General features: G+C 42.3%; 1 protein-coding gene across 1 annotated transcript in view; it reads right to left on the bottom strand.

Moving 5' to 3' along the window:
* Window positions 1–25,230, bottom strand: part of obscnb (obscurin, cytoskeletal calmodulin and titin-interacting RhoGEF b) — a 368,207-nt gene that overhangs the window by 2,720 nt on the left and 340,257 nt on the right. Inside the window, exons 111-120 of the mRNA XM_078423526.1 lie at window positions 22,133–22,255; window positions 18,155–18,265; window positions 17,144–17,311; window positions 16,370–16,492; window positions 15,249–15,410; window positions 13,037–13,115; window positions 11,123–11,362; window positions 8,373–8,596; window positions 1,760–1,835; window positions 316–465 (exon numbers count right to left, since the gene is read on the bottom strand). Coding sequence (XP_078279652.1) covers window positions 316–465; window positions 1,760–1,835; window positions 8,373–8,596; window positions 11,123–11,362; window positions 13,037–13,115; window positions 15,249–15,410; window positions 16,370–16,492; window positions 17,144–17,311; window positions 18,155–18,265; window positions 22,133–22,255 — 1,456 coding nt within the window. The remainder of the gene's footprint in view (window positions 1–315; window positions 466–1,759; window positions 1,836–8,372; window positions 8,597–11,122; window positions 11,363–13,036; window positions 13,116–15,248; window positions 15,411–16,369; window positions 16,493–17,143; window positions 17,312–18,154; window positions 18,266–22,132; window positions 22,256–25,230) is intronic.

Genomic DNA, 25,230 nt, shown 5'->3' with positions numbered 1-25,230 from the left:
CATTCATGTATGTAGGAAGGGACTGCAGATGCTAGTTTAAACCGAAGACAGACACAAAAGGCTGGAGTAACTCAGCAGGTCAGGCAGCATCTCTGGAGAGAAGGAATGGGTGACGTTTCGGGTCGTGACCCTTCTTCAGACTCTACATAAAACATACATATGTTCTAAATTCTGAAACATACGTATTAACATTGATTAAGTGTGTATGTTATGTGTCCGGACATTTTATTCAGTGAAAGGTGCTATATAGACACAAGTTGTCCTTCCTCCATAATTACAGATTGGAATGAAGAGTAAGATAAACAGAACACTTACCCTGGATTTAGGCATAACGTGTTTTTCAGAAATGAAACTGCCCCTTGAGAAAGACCAGCATAGCATCTCCCGAACTTGATTTTCCCTTTCCGAATATTCTTTTCCTTGTCATAATCTTTATCAGACCTAAAAGGACAATCTCCACTCAGCCTGTAAGAGAATGGAAAAATGTCTCTAGTTGGGAATCTTTTGGTATTTCAATCTGTATTTGCTTTTTCTCAAGTTCCTACTCTGTGGACAGTTGTTGAATGTTTATTCCTCAGCAGTCTTGAGGTCAAAATCTCACCAACATCTGAGGGTTTTGCCACTGAAATTATTCAGAGCTGAAAGAATTCACTGATTGTTACACCCTTTCACCACTGGGAGTGTCCCACACATGGTGGGGACCATCCAGAATCTTAGCTGAATTACCATGAGATGGCCTAGAATTAAGCATTACCTGTGCCTCAAGTTCAATCCTCTTCCACGCATTTCCCATACCCACTCTAACGTTTTGAGGCAGCTGGGAATTAAACAAACTTGAGGTCTCACAGTTGCAGCATTTTCACAAAGCAGTCAGCTAATGTCAAATTGGCTCCAGCCAGATACCTACTCCCCAGCTTCAAGCCTTTTCAACAGTTTTAATTGCTCCGGCTGACCAGAGACACTTAAAACAAGTAAAAAATAAATGATAAAAATAAAATTTTACATCAAAACATGCATGTAGAATATATTTTTCTCATATAAATTAATTTAAACAATATTAGAAAAAAAATTGCAAAATGTTTCCATGCAGTTGAATAATTGCATTGATACAAGTGGAAGTGTGCTGCATACCCACTGAAATGGCTGCATATGTCAGCCATATAAAGTTGAAGACCCAGATTTTTTTTTTATAAGCACTTGTAAGAAAGAACTGCGGATGCTGTTTTAAATCGAAGATCTACACAAAATGCTGGAGTAACTCAGCGGGCCAGGCAGCATCTCTGGAAAGAAGGAATGGATGATGTTTCTGGTCGGGACCCTTCTTCAGACTGATACTAAGCATACCTGGCCAGTCAGCTTAAAATTACTTGGGTTGATGCAAGTGGTCAAATGTCTGACTTTTAATGCCTGAGAGTCATACGGCACAACAAAAAAAAAGGCCTGCTTGGCCAATGCTGACAATAAAACACCATCAAACTAATTCTATATTAACTCCATTCTCACTATATTCTCTTCAACTCCTTCAAGATTCTGCCACTCACCTACACACATAAGGCAAATTTGATGTGAGCCAATTAACCTATCAACCTGCAGATCTATTGGATGTGGGTAGAACCCGGAGGATGTTGTGGAAAACCACAAGATCACAGGAGAATGTGCAAACTTAACACACAGCACTGCAAATCCGGATTAAACCCATGCCAACGGTGACATGCGCCCGCTCTGCTAAGCTAACTCCATAAGTGTTTTTGGAACTCACATTGTAAAGGTCACCACACCAACAGCCCAGATATCTGTCTCTCGAACTGCGGCCTTCCGTTCAAGGATTTCCGGAGCTGCAAAAAGAAATCTTATGAACTCCAAATTAAAGAGATAAAAATGAAAAAGTATATTTATAACCTTTTAATATCATTAATTCACACTGGCAACAAATGAGTTGTGGATTTCTTAAAGCACACTAAGAGTCAAATTCCCATGGCCTGATCAATTCTATCCTAGAACATTGAGGGAGCAATTGCAGGAACACTGGCTGAGATACTTGTTTTGTCAATAGCCATGTGTGTGGTGCTGAAAGACTGGAGGGCATCAATGTGCTTCTATTTGAGAAAGGCTGAAAGGAAAAGCCTGCGAACTACTGACCGGTGAGCCACATTAGTTGTGGTTAAGTTACTAGAGGCAATTTGGAAAGATAGGATTTACATGCATTTGCAATAGGCAAGAACTGGTTAGGGTTAACGAGCACTTTATTTATGGGACTTAATGTCTCACGAATGATTGCTTTTTTTTGAAGGGCTGACTAGGAAGCTTGATGATGCCATCTCTACATGATCTTTAGCAAAGGTTTGGCAAGGAACTGCTTAGTGGCGACATAGGTGGACAGGGTGGTAAAAAATTTTTTTTGGCACATTTACCTTCATTAGGGCATTAAGTGCAGCAGTTACAGCTGTATACAACGTTGGTAAGGCACATTTACCAACAGTTCTGGTTGCCCTGCTTTCGGATCAGGCATGTGAGTGAGGTAAAAAAAAGAGGAAAAGTGCCGAGCGCATTTCAAAGTAAAAACAGACATTACACAATAATGTGTGTATGTCACTGTACACTAATACCATTTAAGTAAATTCACACATTAATTGATAATCAGCCCAAAAAGGTGGTAATTGGCTTTTCTGCTGTGTTTCATATTTTAACCCTGTCTTAATTAATTTAGTTATATAATCTTGCAGTTAAATTTAATATTTACTCATTACAGTTCCACCACTGATTTTCTGGCACTCTTGGTTCCAGAGCTTTGCTGGTTTATCCAGCAGGCCAAGGGAGTCGGCTATGGGGATAGATTTGCTGGCTCCAGCTGGGCTGGAGTTCCAGAGCCCCGGCCGCAAGTTGCAAATTCAACCCACCGATCGGCCGTGGAAGTCCCGATGAGGTCGAGATTGGCTGCCTTGCCCAGCCTGGGGTGCCACATTTCCAGGGAGACTTTCAGGGCACGCGGGAGGGATTTCTTGCGGAACTCCTAGCAACTTCTAGCGGAACCCCAGTGTTCATTACAAGTCTATACACCGTTTATTTATTTATCTTTCTTTTCTTCGATCCGATTTCTCCGTTTATTTGGCAAAGTGAAAAATGTGGAAACCATGCAAGAAGCGCGGAAAATGGATTTTAAAAACGTGGAAATTCGCGGAAACGCGGAAAATTCACATGCCTGAAAGAGGTAATTAAATTAGAAAAGGTGCATAAAATGATTTATCAGGATGTTATGGGCGGGTGGCTTGAACAATAGGAGTACTACCTGTTGTACTCATGTATGGTTTGACTGTACTCGTGTATGGTATGATATGTCTGGACAACATTCAAATCAACTGATCTTCTAATGGCGTTGATCGAAAGTGCCCGCTGGTGATTCACATTTATAGTTCCAGAGCAATGAGTAATTGACAGAGACTGGAAGAGCCTCCTCATTGATCTAGAGCCAGAAATAGATTGGGCGTGGACGTTAGTGAGTGGTATTATGAGGTGGAAGATACAAACATTTCCGCGAATTTCCACGTTTTTAAAATCCATTTTCCGCGCTTCTTGCATGGTTTCCACATTTTTCACTTTGCCAAATAAACGGAGAAATCGGATCGAAGAAAAGAAAGATAAATAAACGGTAGGCCATTCAGCCCTTCTTCGAGCCAGCATTCTGGATAGAAATCATTCAGGAAGCAATTCAGACTTAAGAATGGAACTACAATAGGCTGCAGATGCTGGAATGTGGAGAAAAACTTTAAGTGCTGGAAGAACTCACGAAAAGCAGCGTCAGTAGAGAAAAATGGACATCCAATGTTTTGGGCCGAGACCCTTTCTCCAGACTCTTCCAGTCCACCATCTGGATTTATCTGCCATCCTTACAAATCTGGCCTATATATGTAGCAGTGTGGTCAACTCATCACTACCCTCTCAACTGGCCTTGCAAATCACTCAGTTGTAACACAACCTCTACTTTGAAATAGAAAAAGGGTAACTATGTGTTAAGCGGCCGACGAAGCCTGCGACCGGGGTCATCACCACGGAGGCGTGAAGTGGGGCATCGACAGCGGTGAACCTTCGCGATGATGGGGTCTCGGCGGTGGTGAAGCCTCGCGGCGGTGGTGAAGCCTCGCGACGGCGGCGATGCCTCGCGGGTCAACCCAAGGCCGACGAGAGTGTGGAGGACCTCTGTGAGGGGGGGAGGGGAAGAGCAATGGAGGACCCAGCTGTGTCGTTGGGGTGAGAATAATGGACAATGTGGGGGGGAGGGGGAGGGGGAGGGGGGGAAATACAAAGGATAATGGGGACCCAGCGTGGGGGAACTGTTGGGGGGGGGAGACAAAAGGAGGAGCCGGTGTGCTTTGTAACTTTGTCAGTGCTGTAGGTGGCTGCTGTTTGTAGACGTTTGAATGCAAGCAACAAATCCGACTGTGCCTAGTTACATGTGACAATAAAGTATTCCTATTCCTATTCTTAACTATCCAGCATCAACTCTGGCACCGAATATGGATTCAGCCCTGTGAGCCATGCAAATATCTGGGCACTCTTGTGTACATTGGGAGACCTGTCATACAGACTAGCTAAACAATAGAATGATATAATTTTACTCACAGAATCATATTTGCCATACAATATATTAGAGTCCTCCATCACCAAATAAAATACTATACATACTGGAGTATTCGTGGTATATTTCCAGCATTCTGAACATTGAACAGCACAGCACAGGAACAGGTCCTGTGGCCCATATATCAGTGAGCCAAATTAAACTAATCCCCTTTGCCTGCGCAGATCCCTCCATTCCCTGCATATTCATCTATTCTAAAACATTTAAATGCCACCATCCTATCTGCTTCCACCACCTCTTGCAGCACCTAGCATTGTCTGTGTAAAAATACCTCACCACACATCTCCTTTACACATACCACCTCTCACCTTCAAACAAGGCCCTAGAGTCACAGCACCACACAGCACGGAAACAAACCCTTCAGCCCAGCTCATCGACCAAGATGCCCCATCTAAGCTAGTTCAATTTGCCCTTGTTTAGCTCTCTAATACTTGATATTGCAACTGTGGGAGAAAGATTTTAACTGTAATTCTATCTATGCCTCTCAACATTTTATAAACTTTTATCAAATCTCCCCTCTGATGCTCCAGAGAAAACAATTCAAGTTTACCTAACCTCTCCTGAAAGATAATAACAATCCTGGAAGATATCATCTGCACCCTCTCCAAAGCTTCCTCATCCTTGGGGCGACCTAAACTGAACACAATACTCCAAATGCAATCTAATCAACATTTTATACAGCTGCAACATGACTTCCTGATGCTTATAATCAATTAAGGCAAGCATACCATATGCCTCTTTATCATTCTAACCACTTGTGTTGCTACTTTCTGGGAGCTATGGACTTGGACTACAAGATCTCTATGCAAATCAATGCTGTTAACAGTCCTGCCATTAATTGTCTACTTTCCTCTTAAGTACAACATCTCATACTAACCCAGATTAAACTCCATCTGCCAGTTTTCCACCCATACTGTAACTAATTTATAACATATATCTATATCAGAGTTTTAATCCTCTTACCGACAGGACAGATTCACCAGAGGGAGAGACACTATGGATTACCGGTGGGAGGGAATGACTGTGTTGAATCCAGGCCCCATGAAGTGGTCTGCCATCAAGTTAAACCTTGGCAGGTAAATCTCCCCAACCTGTTCCTTCTTCAGTTAATAAATCAGGGAACTAAATGCCAACAACACTTAAAAGAAGCACTGAAAGTAGCAAGTAGCAATGTACTATGGATGAGGGACTTAATTATCCATCACTGATACTGGCTTGGCAGCAGCATAACTGACTGAGTCTTGAGACATGGGTGCCAGATTGAGTTTGAAGCAGGAAGTGATTGGGCCAAATGTAACTTCATCCTCACCATTCTACCTGTGGTAGATGCATCTCTCCATAACAGGCAAGGTAACCAGCACAGTCACTACTGAGATCACCTGCTATAGTGTTGTGCAGCATCACACTCTTGTTAGATGGGATAGACTCAAAATAAATCTGGCAGCACAAAATTAGGTATCCACAAGAAGCTGTGGACCATCAATCAATTCCCGCACTCAGTCAAACTAGTTGCTTAACCCTGTCTCAGTGAGGAGCACTGCAGGACATGTCAGGAGCAGCACCATGCATGCCTAATATAAAGGTCCAACCTCATGAACCTGCTACACAGACCAAACAACCAAAAAGGCAATTGTATGGTAATCTCATGACAATAAATCAGAACAAACCCATAGAGTATATATATTGCCATATCTCATTGTGAACTAAAGAGCCAATTGAACTTCATCGTTCTGATGCTGAAACCCCAGTATATGAGTGCTTCAGGCAAGACATTTGTGACCTTGTTGAGAAAGAAATGCCAAGAGGTTTCCTTCTGAGATCCCATCCTGGTTGAAGCACTGATAACTTGCGCTTCATAACCGAAGATGTCTCTGGCTAAGTTATTTCAGTACAAATGCAATACAAGCATCTGACCAACAATGTGGAAATACCAAGAAACACAAATTCAATATGGCTTTTTTACTCACTAATCAATTTGCCAAATGATTACCAAATCATCATCAATCATTACCAAATTGATGGAAAGTGTCAATGACAGCACTGTCTAAAATCACTTGTCTCCCATGATCTGCTAAATGAAAGTTTGGGGTTCACCAAGATCTTGGTTTGAAGTCTTTCAGTGAAGGTGGGGAGAAGCAGCAGCGAGAACGACCGTTGGCTGGACTTGGTGAGTCACAGGCAAAGTAGGGTTAAAAAGTGGTAAGAACAGGACGGCAGATTATCTGGATGGTGTCAAGTTAGGAAAAGGGGTAGTACAAAGAGATCTGGGTGTCCTTGTTCATCAGTCACTGAAAGTAAGCATGCAGGTACACCAGTAGGTGAAGAAAGTTAATGGCATATTGGCCTTCATGACAAGAGGAGTTGAGTGTAGGAGCAAAGAGGCCCTTATGCAGTTGTACAGGGCCCTAGTGAGACCACACCTGGAGTATTATGTGTAGTTTTGGTCTCCAAATTTGAGGAAGGACATTCTTGCTATTGAGGGAGTGCAGCTTAGGTTCACAAGGTTAATTCCCGGAATGGCCGGACTGTCAAATATTGAAAGAATGGAGTGACTGGGCTTGTATACCCTGGAATTTAGGATGAGAGGGGATCCTATTGGAACATATAAGATTATTAAGGGATTGGACACGCTAGAGGCAGGAAACATGTTCCCAATGTTGGGGGAGTCCAGAACCAGGGGCCACAGTTTAAGAATAAGGGGAGGCCATTTAGAATGGAGATGAAAAACTTTTTCAGTCAGAGAGTTGTAAATCTGTGGAATTCGTTGCCTCAGTAGGCAGTGGAGGCCAATTCTCTGGATGCTTTTAAGAGAGCGTTAGATAGAGCTCTTAATGATAGCGGAGTCAGGGGGTATGGGGAGAGGGCAGGAACAGGGTACTGATTGTGCATGATCAGCCATGATCACATTGAATGGCGGTGCTGGCTCGAAGGGCCGAATGGCCTACTCCTGCACCTATTGCCTATTGTCTATCTTTAGGTCCCAGACCTCATCAGAGACTTATTTCAAATAGCCAAATTCCATGGATGATTTGAGATTGACTGTCTTTGACTCGACACTGAAACTGTTTATGAGATCAAGGAGGCCGAGTATGGCTGGTCAATGGGAAGAAAAGGGAACATACTCCAATAGTTAGAGTCATACATCACACTCAAGTCATGGTTTGTAGTGATCAATTATTTCAGCCCAACAACACTGCTGCAGTAGTTCCAGAGGGCAGCGTCCTAGGCTCAACCTTTTTAAGCTGCTTCATCCTAACCTTTCCATCATGTCAGAATTGGGCATTTTTGCTGATGATTGCACAATACTCAAGTATATTTGCAACACCTCAGCATAGGAAGCAGAATTGATCGTGCATGTATCAAGACTTATACTGAAAGTAGCATAGGTTGCGCAAATTGCAGGGATTGTCTGAAGGGTCTCGATCCGAAACATCACCCATTCCTTCTCTCCAGATGTTGCCTGTCCCGCCGAGTTACTCCAGCTTTTTGTGTGTCTATCTTGCAGGAATTAATAAAGGTAACTCACCACGACATTCTTACGGGGAAATTGGGATGGGCAATACAGCAACACTATACAGCATACATTGGTAGTGATGGCAACAAACAAAAAGTGGGAAAAAAATGATACGTATTTAACTTCAAAGAACTGGGCTTTGGGAAATCTGGGAATCAGAAAACACAGCGTATAACTAAAGTTATGTTCCTTTATCTAATTGCGGAAAAAAACCAAAAAGCTCACCCATGTTCTCCACAAAGTCACTGAACTTTTCCACCAGCACTGGTCGGCCAGGCATGTGAATCTCTGCGTTGCCAAAATCCAGCAGCTTCAATATATTATGCTCCACAATGATCATGTTCTCTGATCTCAAATCCAAGTGAAGAATCTGATTAAGGTGAAGATATTCAACAGCACCGAGTATCTGTGCCAGTAACTCTACTACATGGTGCTCACTGTAACAGGATCTGCAAAAGGAAAATAAAACACGTGCGGCAGTACTAACAATGGGACAATCATAAATCATGTTTAATTCATAGTAATGCCTGCCTACTTAAAACCAGGCCCTCCCAATGCCTATCCATATAACCATGGCTTCACACCAGTAACATAGAAAATTTGGGCTAGAATGGCCAGATGCAGAAGAAAATAGGAGAATGGACAAGGGAGAGCCAATGGATGTAGTGTACCTGGATTTTCAGAAAGCCTTTGATAAGGTCCACATAGGAGATTAGTGGGCAAAATTAGAGCACATGGTATTTGGGGTCGGGTACTGACATGGATAGAAAATTGGTTGGCAGACAGGAAACAAAGAGTAGGGATTAATGGGTCCCTTTCAGAATGACAGGCCGTGACTGGTGGAGTACCGCAAGGCTTGGTACTGGGACCGCAGCTATTTACAATATATAATGACTTAGTGGCGGCGCCTAACGGCAGCGGCTGACTAGCAGTCTGTCCGTCTTTTTTTTGTTGAGTGTCGGTGTTGGGATGATTTTTATATATATTTTTTTGGTTGTGTATGTGTGGGAGGGGGTGGTGGTGTGTGGGGGGTGGGTGTGGGGGGGGGGAACTTTTCTCTTCCTCACGGCGCGGGGTGCGGCTCGGCTGCGGGGCCTAACATCCCCCGGTGCGGCTCGGCCGCTGGACTTTACATCCCGGTGCGGCTTGGCCGCTGGACTTACATCGCCCGGTGCAGCTCGGCTGCGGGGCTTAACACCGCCCGGTGCAGCTCGGCTGCGGGGCTTAACACCGCCCGGTGCAACTCGGCTGCGGGGCTTAACACCGCCCGGTGCAACTCGGCTGCGGGGCTTAACACCGCCCGGTGCAACTCGGCTGCGGGACTTAACACCGCCCGGTGCAGCTCGGCTGCGGGGCTTAACACCGCCCGGTGCAACTCGGCTGCGGGACTTAACACCGCCCGGTGCAGCTCGGGTGCGGGGCTTAACACCGCCCGGTGCAACTCGGCTGCGGGACTTTACATCGCCCGGTGCAGCTCGGCTGCGGGGCTTAACACCGCCCGGTGCAGCTCGGCTGCGGGGCTTAACACCGCCCGGTGCAACTCGGCTGCGGGACTTAACACCGCCCGGTGCAGCTCGGCTGCGGGACTTATCACCGCCCGGTGCGGCTCGGCTGCGGGACTTTTCACCGCTGGTGCGGCTCGGCTGCGGGACTTAGCTGCGCAAGGCTTGGTCGCGGGCCTTTCATCGCCCGGTTCGGCCGCGAGACATTTCAGCGCCCGGTGCGGGGACTGTGCGGGTCGGTCGGGGACGAGCTGTCTGTCCGTGGGCGTGGGGAAGAGAGGGGAAGTTTTGTTGCCTCCATCACAGTGAGGGGGTGTTTGGAGTCACTGTGATGGACGTTTGTGTTGGGGTTATGTGTCTTGTGTTCTTTTTTTTTTTCTATGACTGCTATGTAGTTTCGTTCGGTACTTCGGTACCGAACGACAAATAAAGCTCTGTTATACCTGTTATACCTGTTATTAAAAGTAACATTAGCAAATTTGCAGATAACACAAAGCTGGGTGGCAGTGTGAACAGTAAGGAGGATGCTATGAGGATGCAGGGTGACTTGGAGAGGTTGGGTGAGTGGGCAGATGCCTGGCAGATGCAGCTTAATGTGGATAAATGTAAGGTTATCCACTTTGGTGGCAAGAACAGGAAGACAGATTATTATCTGAATGATGTCAAGATAGGAAAAGGGGAAGTACAACGAAATCTGGGTGTCCTAGTTCATCACTGAAAGCAAACCTGCAGGTACAGCAGGCAGTGAAGAAAGCTAATGGCATGTTGCCCTTCATAACGAAAGGAGTTGAGTATCGGAGCAAAGAGGTCCTTCTGCAGTTGTACAGGGACCTGGTGAGACCACACCTGGAGTATTATGTGCAGTTTTGGTCTCCAAATTTGAGGAAGGACATTCTTGCTATTGAGGGAGTGCAACTTAGGTTCACAAGGTTAATTCCTGGGATGGCGGGATTGTCATATGTTGAAAGAATGGAGTGACTGGGCTCGTATACACTGGAATTTAGAAGGATGAGAGGGGATATTATTGAAACATATAAGATTATTAAGGGATTGGACACGTTAGAGGCAGAAAAGATGTTCCCGATGTTGGGGGAGTCCGGAACCAGGGGTCACAGTTTAAGAATAAGGGGAAGGCCATTTTTAAACGGAGATGAGGAATAACTTTTTCACCCAGAGTTGTGAATCTGTGGAATTCTTTGCCTCAGAAGGCAGTGGAGGCCAATTCTCTGGATGCTTTCAAGAAGGAATTAGATAGAGCTCTTAAACATAGCGGAGTCAAGGGATATGGGGAGAAGGCAGATATGGGGAGAAGGCAGGAATGGGGTACTCATTGTGGATGCTCAGCCATGATCACAGTGAATGGCGGTGCTGGCGCAAAGGGCTGGATGGCCTACTCCTGCACCTATTGTCTATAAAATTATTTAAATTGTGATAGTGAGAAACAAAGATTTTAAGCAACAGGTCCATTTTTACCTCTCAGCCAAATAGTGAAATAACTCTTTGCCTCGGCAGAGTTCTTGGATCAGAACGAAGTATTTGGGCGTAATGTAGGCACCATGAAGCTGCACAATGTTGCAGTGATGGAGCTTTTTCAGGGTTTCATACTCTTTCAGGACAAATGGCTTCTTTTTCTTCTTGTATCGAGTGATTTTAGATGCAAGTAATTTTCCGGTGGAGTTTTCTACACATTTCTTTATGATGCTGAACCGCCCTCTTTAAAAAAATTCAAACAATAAACAGGATGAAAAGTTATAATAATATAGCCAATTTAATTAATTTTATTGTTGGATATTAATCAGTAAGAATGTCACTATGGCACCATGCTCTCTAAACACAGGTTGCTTCCATCATAAGTCTCTCATAGCTTTGAACTTCCTCAGAACTATCCCTGTTCAGTCACCAGCAGTCCTGCATGCAATTGTGTTCACTGCTGTACTTCCAATAATGTTAACACAGTGGAGGTCCAATGAAATACCTGACCAATATCTTTGTTTGGCCGCACTGTCATCGCCCTCTACGAAACTTTTCATGTCTTCTCTTTCGTGTTCTCTTGTGAGGCATTCACAATACTTTCTATGGAATGGGTGTTGTCCAGATGTTGAGTTGGTAATGAACACTCAATGCGATTTCTCCTCAAGATATGTCCACTTTGAAGAAGTTCTCCTCCTCTCTTCGACGAGAGTTTAGCAACATGCTCTCTCGCTGCTCCCCCTCTGTGATTTCTCCTGCCCTCCTACTCTATGACCACATTTTGACCCAGACGCGCTACCACAGCCACATCTGCTTTCTTGGGCCCAGTCTGACCTTTCTGTCATGGGCCTCCTCCAGTGCCATAGTGAGGCCCACCGGAAATTGGAGGAACAGCACCTCATATTTCGCCTGGGCAGCTTGCAGCCCAGTGGTATGAACATCGACTTCTCCCACTTTAGATAGTTCCTCTGTCCCTCTCTTCCCCTCCCCCTTCCCAGATCTCCCTCTATCTTCCTGTCTCCACCTATATCCTTCCTTTGTCCCGCTCCCCTGACATCAGTCTGAAGAAGGGTCTCGACCCGAAACGTCACCCATTCCTTCTCTCCTGAGATGCTGCCTGACCTGCTGAGTTATTCCAGCATTTTGTGAATAAATACCTTTGATTTGTACCAGCATCTGCAGTTATTGTCTTATACAATTAAAAGGTAATATTATTTTCCTGATTTTTTTTTAAAGGAATGGTTTCAACAGTCTCTATTTATTGTATTTTGCTAGAATTTGGTTCTTTCACTAACTACTGAAGGACTGTTAATCCCTGGAGCATCTTCATTTGACGATACTGATCATAGTTGAAGTTTCAATCAACATTCAGACACAGGGAGGTTGAATAAAATTGAGGTAGCAAATCAACCATGATGATATTGAATGGTGAAGCACACCTGAGGGACACTTACAGGCCACCCCTACTCCAATGATGTAATGGTCAACTTGAATAGCACACTTCTCCAACAGCATTATATTTTAAGATATATTTTTCATTTGTTTGCACACAGCCCAGTGTCCTTCCAATAAGTTTCAGTTTAACCTCTTTTCAATAAAGTGTCCGAAGCAAATCAAGTACATTGTCCAGAAATCTGCATAAAAATCACCCTAGCCTCTCTGCCGTCCTAAATATATTGACTATATCGAAATGTCATGTTCAAAATATAACATGCTAACTCAGTTTCTCTCTCCAATGAACTTACCAAATCTATTTCCACCATTTTCTGTTTTTAACCTTGTAGTAGTATGTACTGTATGGGGCAATTCAAATTCTCATTTTACAGTTCAGATTGTATGCTACCTTCCAAATAATTCAGTCCTTATGCTCTATATTACCATATTCCAGCCCATATGTGTTAGGGGCAATTCAAGTACCTGCTTATCTCTGCTAAAAATGTGTATGTCTCTTGCAATGATGCTGGCATCTCACCATGCAGACTGTGCGATTGTATTTCTAAATGGAAAGAATGCAGAAAGGAAAGCAAACATCAGAGAACTAAAACATGGAATGAAGGAATATCTCAGTAAAACAGTCTCATATCTGAAGAAGGGTCTTGACCTGAAACGTCACCTATTCCTTTTCTTCAGAGATGCTGCCTGACCCGCTGAGTTCCTCCAGCTTTTTGTGTCTATCTCATATCTCTGAACATTAATTGAAAGTATAAATATTTAATAGGAAACCTACAGTCGATTTTGCTTTTTTTCTGCCATTTCTAACATTCCTAACAGTTCAATCTCTCTGATTAATAATCCCCATTTATTCACAGCTCTTTTATCTACCCTGTACATTCATGGACCCGTGTCAGAAAGTAGCTCAGGTTTCTGCCCATGTCGGTAGCTGATCCGTGGCACACACATTGCTTGTATGAATTCACATAGCTTTATTCAACTTTCCATATTTCTCTGATATTTTGCCCCTGTACAGATATACATAAGCAAACTGATCATGAATAAAAATAACGTTTAATATATTTGCTCAGGAAATGTGATTATTGTTGGTAAGATAAGCATTTATTTTCCATCCATACTGTCATGGAACTGAGGAGGTTGCTGAAGGTTAATATTATTAGTGGCTTGGGAATGGCTTGTAGGCCAAAGTGGGTAAATACAGGAGAATTTCCTTTTCTGAAGAAGTTTAGTGAAACAGATGAATCACTCTGACCAATTACGATTCAAACATCCCCTGATGTATTTGCTTCTTAACTTATTTGTTTATTTAATTGTTAACTGTATTAACCTGAAATTAATTCTATGTTCATATTTTAAAAACATCCTGTAGTGTCTTAAATCCTTCACTTGGATTGACTGTGAACTACTGCAGAGGTAGAAGCCCAGAAATTTTAGTTGGATGGAGTATGAAACTGCAGATCCTATACCTGCTGAGTGGAGAAATAGATTTATGTTGTGAGTCTCTGCAATGGCCAAGTAACAGAGAGAGGCAAACATATTGTTTTAGTGTTAGTGTTCGTGCTGGGGAAATGTACAGCTATAGACCTCAGTATGTTGGTATACTATTATACAAGGACAATACAGTCTGATCATTTTCCTATTTGCTGTCCATCCGAGGTTAGTCAAAACAAAATCTGAAAGCCTTTGACCTGAATGGATTGGTGTTTTTAAACAAGCCATTTTGACACACATTTCAAAATTTGTGCCTGCTTAAGGAACTCGATATACATTACAAACGGCACCAATTTCTCTGCACAGTTATATGCAAAATATTCATTTTTATGTTTGTCATTGTGGAAACCTAAATTGGGGGGAACTGGTAGATATGTCATGAGACATAATGTCTGCTACTCTTTCATACTTAATTTCAAATAAATATAATACACATAAATACAATTAAATAAAAATAAAAATAAAGATTTAGAGATACAGCACAGAAACAGGCCCTTCGGCCCACCGGGTCCATGCCGCCTAGCGATCCCCGCACACTAACACTATCCTACACCCTACTAGGGACAATTTTTTTTTTTTACATTTGCCCAGTCAATTAACCTACATATCTGTACGTCTTTGGAGTGTGGGAGGAAACCGAAGATCTCGGAGAAAACCCACGCAGGTCACGGGGAGAACGTACAAACTCTGTACAGAGGGCACCCGTAGTCAGGATCGAACCTGAGTCTCCGGCGCTGCATTTGCTGTAAGGCAGCAACTCTACCGCTGTGCCACCGTGCCACCCAATTTAATTTCATATAAATATTTAAGCAAAACAGAGCAGTATTGGAATTAGAGCTGAATTATTTTCATTACTAGTTATTAAGATAATCCAGTATAAATTCCAGGAGAAACTTCTTTATTCAAAAAAGTTTAGACTGTAGAATTTACTTCCACTTGTAGAGGTTTAGGTCGTCAACATTTAAGAGCAAACAATACTTATATAAATGAATTAGAAACTGAGCGGTATGCTGATGGGGTTAGAAATAAGCTAGTGTGCAGCAGAAACACTAGGCCAAATCAATGGAAATCAATGCATAATTTAAAACACATACCATTAAAATGTTTTTCTTGGAAAGAAGAAACACTTACTGTTCTGTTACCTCTATAGTAGGTTTGAACAACCTAGAAATAGTTTTGAGTTTACCTGTCTCCCCAATGATAATTTCTGCAGATGGGTGACTAAATGGTCCTGTCCCAGCTTTGTTGACATACGCAATTCTGTACAAATAGGCATCTCCCCTGCTCAGGTTACTGGGATAAAAACAATTTTCAGAAAGATCGGATGCAATGGTTTGCCAGCCTTTACCTGAAAAAAATTGCAAATGTTGGATAAAAAATAATAGGCAGTGGGAAAAAAAAAGACTTTATTTGCACTCAGACAACTCAATGAGTTAGTGCCACCCATTAACCATCCATTTAGCAATACTGTTACATTAATCGCATTTTTATTCTCCCCAAAATCTTCAAAATTCTGCCATATAATTCCATCAAGAACTAAAGGGCATTTGTTTAAGGTGAGAGGACAATGAGTTAATAGGAATTTAAGAGACAACGTTTTCACACAGAGGGTGGTGGGTATATTGAACGAGCTGGCAAAAGAAGTGGTTGAGGCAGATACAATAACAACACTTCAGAGACCTTTGGACTTGTACATGGATCGGACAGGTTTAGAGAGATGTAGATCAAATGCAGACAAATAGGACTAGATTAGATGGGCATCCTGATTGGCATGGACAAGTTGGGCAAACAGCATGTTTCCATGCTCTGACACTCAACTACACTCTTGAGGCAATTTATTATGCCCAATTAACCTACCGACCCACATATGTTTGGGATGAAGGAGAAAACCAGAACACCTGGAGGAAATCTATACAATCACAAGTGCAAATTTAACACAACAGCATCTGAGATCAGGATCGAATCTGGGTCTCTGGCAATGTGAGGTATCGGCTCCACTAACTACGTTCATAAATTGCTTTGGTTATTTTCCTTTGGTTGTGTGCTAACTAATGTAATGCAATAAAATTATTTTAGCATGTTGAAGGAATTTGGAATTGAATTTTGTATAAATGTGTTGTGTGATGCAAGAGAAAATTAAACCTTCTAACTACAGCACAGAAAAGAGCTCTTAAAATTAATCCTCAGAATGGATTCATTTTCATAAATACCAGTTTAAACTGTAGAAAATTACACCGCATGAATTGTCACTTTTTTAATCAATTGTCTGTTGTCAGTGAGTTTTTTGTAACGTGAATCTCCACCTACCTTTTTTCTGACACTCAATAACATACGTTACTGGCATGCTGCTCACAAGTGGTTTCCATATCACTAAAGCACCATCTTCAAAGACTTGCACTACTTCAGGGGAATCGGGGCAACAAGGTAAATCTATAGTGGAGAAAATTATATTAATTTGGCCAGAGGGACAAAAGATTTCTGACAATTTACCTTTTTTGCTGAAACTTCCAAGAAAACAATGGACGCAATCTGAGCATATCTTGAAAGTATGCACTACCAGATTCAGGAACAGAGTCTTCCCTGCTGTTATCAGATTATTCCAACCTACCTCACTGCAGCGCTTACACTGTTTTTCTATGTAACTGTAACACAATAACCTTATATTCTGCACTATTTTTTCTCTTTGCACTCTTGTACTTGTGTGTGGGTTGATTGTACTCACGAACGGTATAATTTGACTGGATAGCAGACAAACAATGATTTTCACTGTATCTTAGTACACATGACAATAATTAAACAATACCAATCCTCTGGATCACAAGCCATTTACAATAGCTTTCTCATTTCTTTCTTTCGGTTTATTCCCTCCTCCCCTGAAGTCCTATCAGGAGTAGCAATGCTGGCTCATTCATCCTACACCCTCCCACTAGCTGCCAGGAGAGGCTGAAGAGTACTGCTCCTTAGTTCCACTTCCAGTTTGCATATACAGTAGGGCAAACTGTAACTGTGATACTGTGGCTTGTGCATCTTGTCCAGATTTACAAAAATCAATCATTAACAAACATACAGAAAATGAATTACCTGCAAGATTCAGTAAACAGCAAGTTGAAGCTTTGTCTAAGTGGTTTTCCGCCACACATTTATAACTACCGAGATCCTCCTCACCCACATTTAGAATAGTTAACAGCTGGCATTTTGTGCTTGTGGTTGATGACAATATTCGGTCGCTGCGGCACATCAGTTGGTTATCTATAAGAAAAGTAAACATTCCATATGAAAAACAAATGAGTATTAATTAGACTGATAAATGACTGGTGTGAACATTTATTTTGTCTAAACTGCAACATTTAAATATATCTCATGATATATTTTGATTTAGTAAATGGCAAATCTTTCACCAGGTGGCTCTGTGCCTTGTTGCTTTTTACTTAGTATGGCTATATGGTAACTCAAATTTACTGTACCTTAATTGGTACCAGTGACAATAAATTGATCTTGGATCTTGAATCTTTCAAATGGTAGAGCGATTCTGTATAATGCAGGACATTTGGTTTAGTCTAATTTAGTTTATTGTCATGTCTACAGAGGTACAGTGAAAAGCTTTTGTTACGTGCTAACCAGTCAGTGGAAAGACAAAAAATTATTACAATCAAGCCATTCACAGTGTACAGGTACATGATAAGGGAATAACATTTAGTGCAAGATAAAGCCAGTAAAATCCGATCAAAGATAGTCCATGGGTCTCTAAATGAGGTGGAAAGTAGTTCAGGACCGCTCTCTGGTTCAGTTGTCTGATAACAGGTGGGAAGAAACTGTCCCTGAATCTGGAGGTGTGCATTTTCACAAGGGTGTGACTCGTCCTTGATTATTCTGCTGGCCTGGAGAATAAAGAATCACTTTTTCCGAATAACCTAGGATACTGGGATAACCAATGACATGACTTAACCAGAACATTGAAGATTCGAAACTGAGTATCAAATAACTGAAGCCTCTTGTCTAGAAAGCTCCTGTTAAATGTTGTATTCAAAAGCCGAGTAATTGATTTTATGGATCAGCATTGACAAGAGAGGTGCATTACAAAACAGATCTTACCTTTGAACCAGTGTATTTTAGGATTTGGATAACCTGAAGTTCTGCAAGACAGGGTCACAGTCTGACTTAAGACAACTGACTGGTCTTGGAGCTCTTCGAGAAATGATGGCGCTACAAAAAAACAAAACAAGCTGTCAATGTTTTACGGTTAGGAACAGGTAGATGTCCACAAATTATCTTATTGATTAGAATACTGCAGGACAAAGTAATGAAATAACTTGTAAATTAGAGGTAGTTGCAAAGTTGCTGCGCTAGATTGGTGAGGTAACATTAGCAAACATTTTAGTCCTCAGGAGTGCAGTGCTAATTTAGAATGTCAAAAAAAGAACAGGATTAATGTTGTAACTATCAGTAAAGTAGTAGTATTTATATTTACGTGTGAATAAATACAGGAGGGGCGAGGGATTTATGTTACTCTAACAAAGCAATAGGAAACAGGTGGGAAAAACCTGTCATTATGCATTCACTGAAAGAGCAAGAAACATATCAAAAAGATAATTAGAGAAGGTCAAAATAAATACATTCAAAATATGTTTTGGAAAGATTTTGGATGGGATTAGAAAGAAACCTAATATAAAAGGAATTGACTTGTGGCAAATAATCTTATGCACTCAAATATTTCTGTATTTTTATGTGGAGTTAACATTCTAAGTTAAACAGAATGAATTGAGAAATCATTAGATGCATCGTTTAATCTTATAATCCTCCTATATGAACTCCCTCCTATAAAAATAAGTTTTAAAGCTCCACTAAAATGAAATAATTGTAACACATTACTTTCCATTAAAAAAAACATAATTTCTAATTAGCAGCTAAAATCATCATCATTAGGGCTGGGGGGGGGGGGAGGGGTTAACAAATTGTGAATATGAAGATGAGGTTAAAGGGAATACAGGAGATATTGCAGAAGACTCTTGGAAGAATGGGAACAGAAGTTCTAGAGGGGAAAAGAAATTAAGGGCTGGGCCATTTGTGACCGATGTGAGAGGGGAGGTAAATACAGAAGTTAAAGTGTTGTACTTAAATGCGCGTAGTATAAAAAATAAAGTGGATGAGCTTGAGGCTCAGTTAGTCATGGGCAAGTATGATGTTGTAGGGATCACTGAGACATGGCTACAAGAGGACCAGGGCTGGGAACTGAATATTCAGGGGTACACAACGTATAGAAAAGACAGACAGGTGGGCAGAGGGGGTGGGGTTGCTCTGCTGGTAAGGAATGATATTCATTCCCTTGCAAGGGGTGACATAGAATCAGGAGATGTTGAATCAGTATGGATAGAAATGAGGAATTGTAAGGGTAAAAAGACCCTAATGGGAGTTATCTATAGGCCCCCAAACAGTAGCCTCGACATAGGGTGCAAGTTGAATCAGGAGATAAAATTGGCGTGTCACAAATGTAATGCTACGGTGGTTATGGGAGATTTCAACATGCAGGTAGACTGGGAAAATCAGGTTGGAAATGGACCCCAGGAAAGAGAGTTTGTAGAGTGCCTTCGAGATGGATTCTTAGAACAGCTTGTACTGGAGCCTACCAGGGAGAAGGCAATTCTGGATTTAGTGTTGTGTAATGATCCTGATCTGATAAGGGGACTAGAGGTAAAAGAACCATTAGGAGGCAGTGATCACAACATGATAAGTTTTACTCTGCAAATGGAAAGGCAGAAGGGAAAATGGGAAGTGTCAGTATTACAGTATAGCAAAGGGGATTACAGAGCCATGAGGCGGGAGCTGGCCAAAATTGACTGGAAGGAGGCCCTAGCAGGGAAGACGGTAGAACAGCAATGGCAGGTATTCCTGGGAATAATGCAGAGGTTGCAGGATCAATTTATCCCAAAGAGGCGGAAAGACTCTAAGGGGAGTAAGAGACACCTGTGGCTGACAAGGGAAGTCAAGGACAGCATAAAAATTAAGGAGAGGAAGTATAACATAGCAAAGAAGAGTGGGAAGACAGAGGATTGGGACTCTTTTAAAGAGCAACAAAAGTTAACTAAAAAGGCAATACAGGGAGAAAAGATGAGGTACGAGGGTAAACTAGCCAATAATATAAAGGAGGATAGCAAAAGTTTTTTTAGGTACGTGAAGAGGAAAAAAATAGTCAAGGCAAATGTGGGTCCCTTGAAGACAGAAGCAGGGGATTTTATTATGGGGAACAAAGAAATGGCAGACGAGTTAAACCGTTACTTTGGATCTGCCTTCACTGAGGAAGATACACACAATCTCCCAAATGTTCTAGGGGCCGGAGAACCTAGGGTGATGGAGGAACTGAAGGAAATCCACATTAGGCAGGAAATGGTTTTGGGTAGACTGATGGGACTGAAGGCTGATAAATCCCCAGGGCCTGATGGTCTGCATCCCAGGGTACTTAAGGAGGTGGCTCTAGAAATAGTGGAAGCATTGGAGATCATTTTTCAATGTTCTATAGACTCAGGATCAGTTCCTGTGGATTGGAGGATAGCAAATGTTATCCCACTTTTTAAGAAAGGAGGGAGAGAGAAAACGGGTAATTATAGACCAGTTAGTCTGACATCAGTGGTGGGGAAGATGCTGGAGTCAATTATAAAAGACGAAATTGCTGAGCATTTGGATAGCAGTAACAGGATCATTCCGAGTCAGCATGGATTTACGAAGGGGAAATCATGCTTGACAAATCTACTGGAATTTTTTGAGGATGTAACTAGGAAAATTGACAGGGGAGAGTCAGTGGATGTGGTGTACCTCGACTTTCAGAAAGCCTTCGACAAGGTCCCACATAGGAGATTAGTGGGCAAAATTAGAGCACATGGTATTGGGGGTAGGGTACTGACATGGATAGAAAATTGGTTGACAGACAGAAAGCAAAGAGTGGGGATAAATGGGTCCCTTTCGGAATGGCAGGCAGTGACCAGTGGGGTACCGCAAGGTTCGGTGCTGGGACCCCAGCTATTTACGATATACATTAATGACTTAGATGAAGGGATTAAAAGTAACATTAGCAAATTTGCAGATGATACTAAGCTGGGGGGTAGTGTGAATTGTGAGGAAGATGCAATAAGGCTGCAGGGTGACTTGGACAGGTTGTGTGAATGGGCGGATACATGGCAGATGCAGTTTAATGTAGATAAGTGTGAGGTTATTCACTTTGGAAGTAAGAATAGAAAGGCAGATTATTATCTGAATGGTGTCAAGTTAGGAAGAGGGGATGTTCAATGAGATCTGGGTGTCCTAGTGCATCAGTCACTGAAAGGAAGCATGCAGGTACAGCAGGCAGTGAAGAAAGCCAATGGAATGTTGGCCTTCATAACAAGAGGAGTTGAGTATAGGAGCAAAGAGGTCCTTCTACAGTTGTACCGGGCCCTGGTGAGACCGCACCTGGAGTACTGTGTGCAGTTTTGGTCTCCAAATTTGAGGAAGGATATTCTTGCTATTGAGGGCGTGCAGCGTAGGTTCACTAGGTTAATTCCCGGAATGGCGGGACTGTCGTATGTTGAAAGGCTGGAGCAATTAGGCTTGTATACAATGGAATTTAGAAGGATGAGGGGGGATCTTATTGAAACATATAAGATAATTAGGGGATTGGACACATTAGAGGCAGGAAACATGTTCCCAATGTTGGGGGAGTCCAGAACAAGAGGCCACAGTTTAAGAATAAGGGGTAGGCCATTTAGAACGGAGATGAGGAAGAACTTTTTCAGTCAGAGAGTGGTGAAGGTGTGGAATTCTCTGCCTCAGAAGGCAGTGGAGGCCAGTTCGTTGGATGCTTTCAAGAGAGAGCTGGATAGAGCTCTTAAGGATAGCGGAGTGAGGGGGTATGGGGAGAAGGCAGGAATGGGGAACTGATTGAGAGTGATCAGCCATGATCGCATTGAATGGCGGTGCTGGCTCGAAGGGCTGAATGGCCTACTCCTGCACCTATTGTCTATTGTCTATTGTCATTTAACATACAAATTATTCTGTGTAAAATATGAGCTATTATCAGAGTATTACATTGCTCAGCAATACCTTTCTCCTTTGATTTTGAACCAGGAATCTTGAAAGAAAACAGTCTGGATTTTATCTTAAGGGAACCAATGGCATTGTCACTGGTGTCCGTGGAACACATACTTGCTTGCTGTTTTTCTGAATCTGCACAAAATTATAATATGATTAACATAACATATTTCCTTTCATTTGATCAACCAATCTGCACGTTTGTATTAAGTAATGATTCCTATCATCTTAATGTCCTGTATCAGAGTTACAGCTGCAATTTAACATTGACATTGGCTGATAGCTGATTCTCTGATATTACCTCTTGGGATCTTGCAAGTGACGGTATTTTGACCAGACTGAAATAGGCGGTTACTACAGAATTCTCCTACCATATTAAACGGGGAAGGTTGAATGTAATTTTCTTCATTTGGGAAATTTGCACTTCACAAGCTATGAACTAATTTATCTGTTGGTTTAACAGGGGTCTAACTAACAGCCCTCAAAAGGAAAGGACTGCAGATAATACAAATCTGGAAATGTTGAAAAGTCAGATATAATCTGCGAAGACAGAAACAGACTTAGCATTTCCAACTATAAATCTTTGACAATAAGATAGTAGGTTAGTGGCCTGAAATGATGGGAGACAAAAGGGAGTTCAGAATTCAGAGAGAGGTAAATGGATGATCTGGATCAGGTCAGTATTAAGAAGGGTTAATAAATCCCCAGGGCTGAAAGAGATGCTTTCTCATTGGTGCTGGAAATGGGAGCAAAAATAAACTGGTTTATGAACTCCACAGTTCAAGTTGAGACCTTGCAACAGGACCTGAAACATCAACTGTTTCGCTCTCCACAGATGCTGCCCGACATCCCCAGTATTTCCAGTCCAATAATTTTCCTAATACTGATGTAAGGCCCACTGGCCTGCGGTTACTACTATTCTTAAACAAAGAAACAATTTTATCTTTCTTTCAGTCTTTGGGCATGTCATCTGTGCAGAACAAATATGCGAAATTCTCTATCTTGGCCTTGTTATTTCCTTCCTTGCTTGCTTCCAATGGTCTCATTCAGCCCTGGGGATTAATCAACCCTCATGTGACCCTTCTTAATACTGACTTGATCCAGATCATCCACTTACCTCTCTCTGAATTCATCATCTTCCATCCTTCTCCTTGGTGTATATGAATGAAATGTATGCATTTTCACCCACATCGCCTGTCACCTAACACAGATTGTGCACATGACGCTTTGGTCTCTGGTAATTCTTTTATATCCTGTTGGTTTGATTGCTATTGGCCTCAGAAAATTGACCACCTTTTGCTTAGTACAAGTCCACACTACGGTCCACAAGCCGAATGTAGTCTTAACTTGATGAGGGGAGCACCCCAAAAGGCGAGACATTTTATTAGGTAAGAGGCATAAGGTAATGTGTGTAATTGAATGGGCCTTTCCCTGTAAGCTCTCAGCACAAGTATCAGAGGAATTGAAGGTCAAATGGATCCTGAAAAGGGGGACAGATCAGGTAAAGGATTTTGTAGTAGAGAGGTGGCTTGGACACATCGGAGAAAGTCTGAAGAAAGGTCTCAGCCTGAAACGTCGCCCATTCCTTCTCTCCAGAGATGCTGCCCGTCCTGCTGAGTTCCACCAGCATTTTGTGTCTGGCTTGGACACATAATGGGGTTTGTTGAGAAGATGACTTGGAAGGATCAGACAGTTGATGGAGGAAGCTGAGCTGTGATTGAGGGCCTGATAGGATATGTGATTGGATGATAGGTTGGGTGCAGCAGACGAAGAGGAAAGTCAGGCAGATGATGGGACTAGGATAAAGCAGATGTTCAGCAGGTATAAATGGCAGCTTCTATTGAAGTGAAATGAATTGGAGTTCAGTAGAAGCTGTAAAAAATATCACTGGAAAGCTATATTATAAATCATTATCCACAAGACTTTAATTTTATCATTTGTGACTCACTAAATGCTGCATATTAATCTTTTGTAATGAATAAAATTGACAGGGAATAGCCGGTGGATGTGGTGTACCTTGACTTTCAGAAAGCCTTCGACAAGGTTACACAAAGGAGATTAGTGGGCAAAATTAGAACACATGGTATTGGAGGTAGGGTACTGACATGGATAGAAAATTGGTTGACAGACAGAAAGCAAAGAGTGAGGATAAATGGATCGCTTTCAGAATGGCAGGCAGTAACTAGTGGGGTACCACAAGGCTCGGTGCTGGGACCGCAGCTATTTACAATATACATTAATGACGGATGAAGAGATTAAAAGTACCATTAGCAAATTTGCAGATGATACAAAGTTGGGTGGTAGTGTGAACTGTGAGGAAGATGCTATGAGGTTGCAGGGTGACTTGGACAGGTTGTGTGAGTGGGCGGATGCATGGCAGATGCAGTTTAATGTGGATAAGTGTGAGGTTATCCACTTTGGTGGTAAGAATAGGAAGGCAGAGTATTATCTGAATGGTGTCAAGTAAGGAAAAGGGGACGTACAACAAGATCTGGGTGTCCTAGTGCATCAGTCACTGAAAGGAAGCATGCAGGTACAGCAGGCAGTGAAGAAAGCCAATGGAATGTTGGCCTTCATAACAAGAGGAGTTGAGTGTAGGAGCAAAGAGGTCCTTCTGCAGTTGTACAGGGCCCTAATGAGACCGCACCTGGTGTACTGTGTGCAGTTCTGGTCTCCAAATTTGAGGAAGGATATTCTTGCTATTGAGGGCGTGCAGCGTAGGTTTACTAGGTTAATTCCCGGAATGGCGGGACTGTCATATGTTGAAAGACTGGAGCGACTAGGCTTGTATACACTGGAATTTAGAAGGATGAGAGGAGATCTTATCGAAACGTATAAGATTATTAGGGGGTTGGACACGTTAGAGGCAGGAAACATGTTCCCAATGTTGGGGGAGTCCAGAACAAGGGGCCACAGTTTAAGAATAAGGGGTAGGCCATTTAGAACTGAGATGAGGAAAAACTTTTTCAGTCAGAGAGTTGTGAATCTGTGGAATTCTCTGCCTCAGAAGGCAGTGGAGGCCAATTCTCTGAATGCATTCAAGTGAGAGCTAGATAGAGATCTTAAGGATAGCGGAGTCAGGGGGTATGGGGAGAAGGCAGGAACGGGGT

This window comes from Rhinoraja longicauda, chromosome 2 (assembly GCF_053455715.1).
Source record: "Rhinoraja longicauda isolate Sanriku21f chromosome 2, sRhiLon1.1, whole genome shotgun sequence".
NCBI classification, from domain to species: domain Eukaryota; kingdom Metazoa; phylum Chordata; class Chondrichthyes; order Rajiformes; family Arhynchobatidae; genus Rhinoraja; species Rhinoraja longicauda.
Note: the sequence above shows the minus strand (reverse complement) of the source record. Positions and strands in the feature narration are given on the sequence as shown.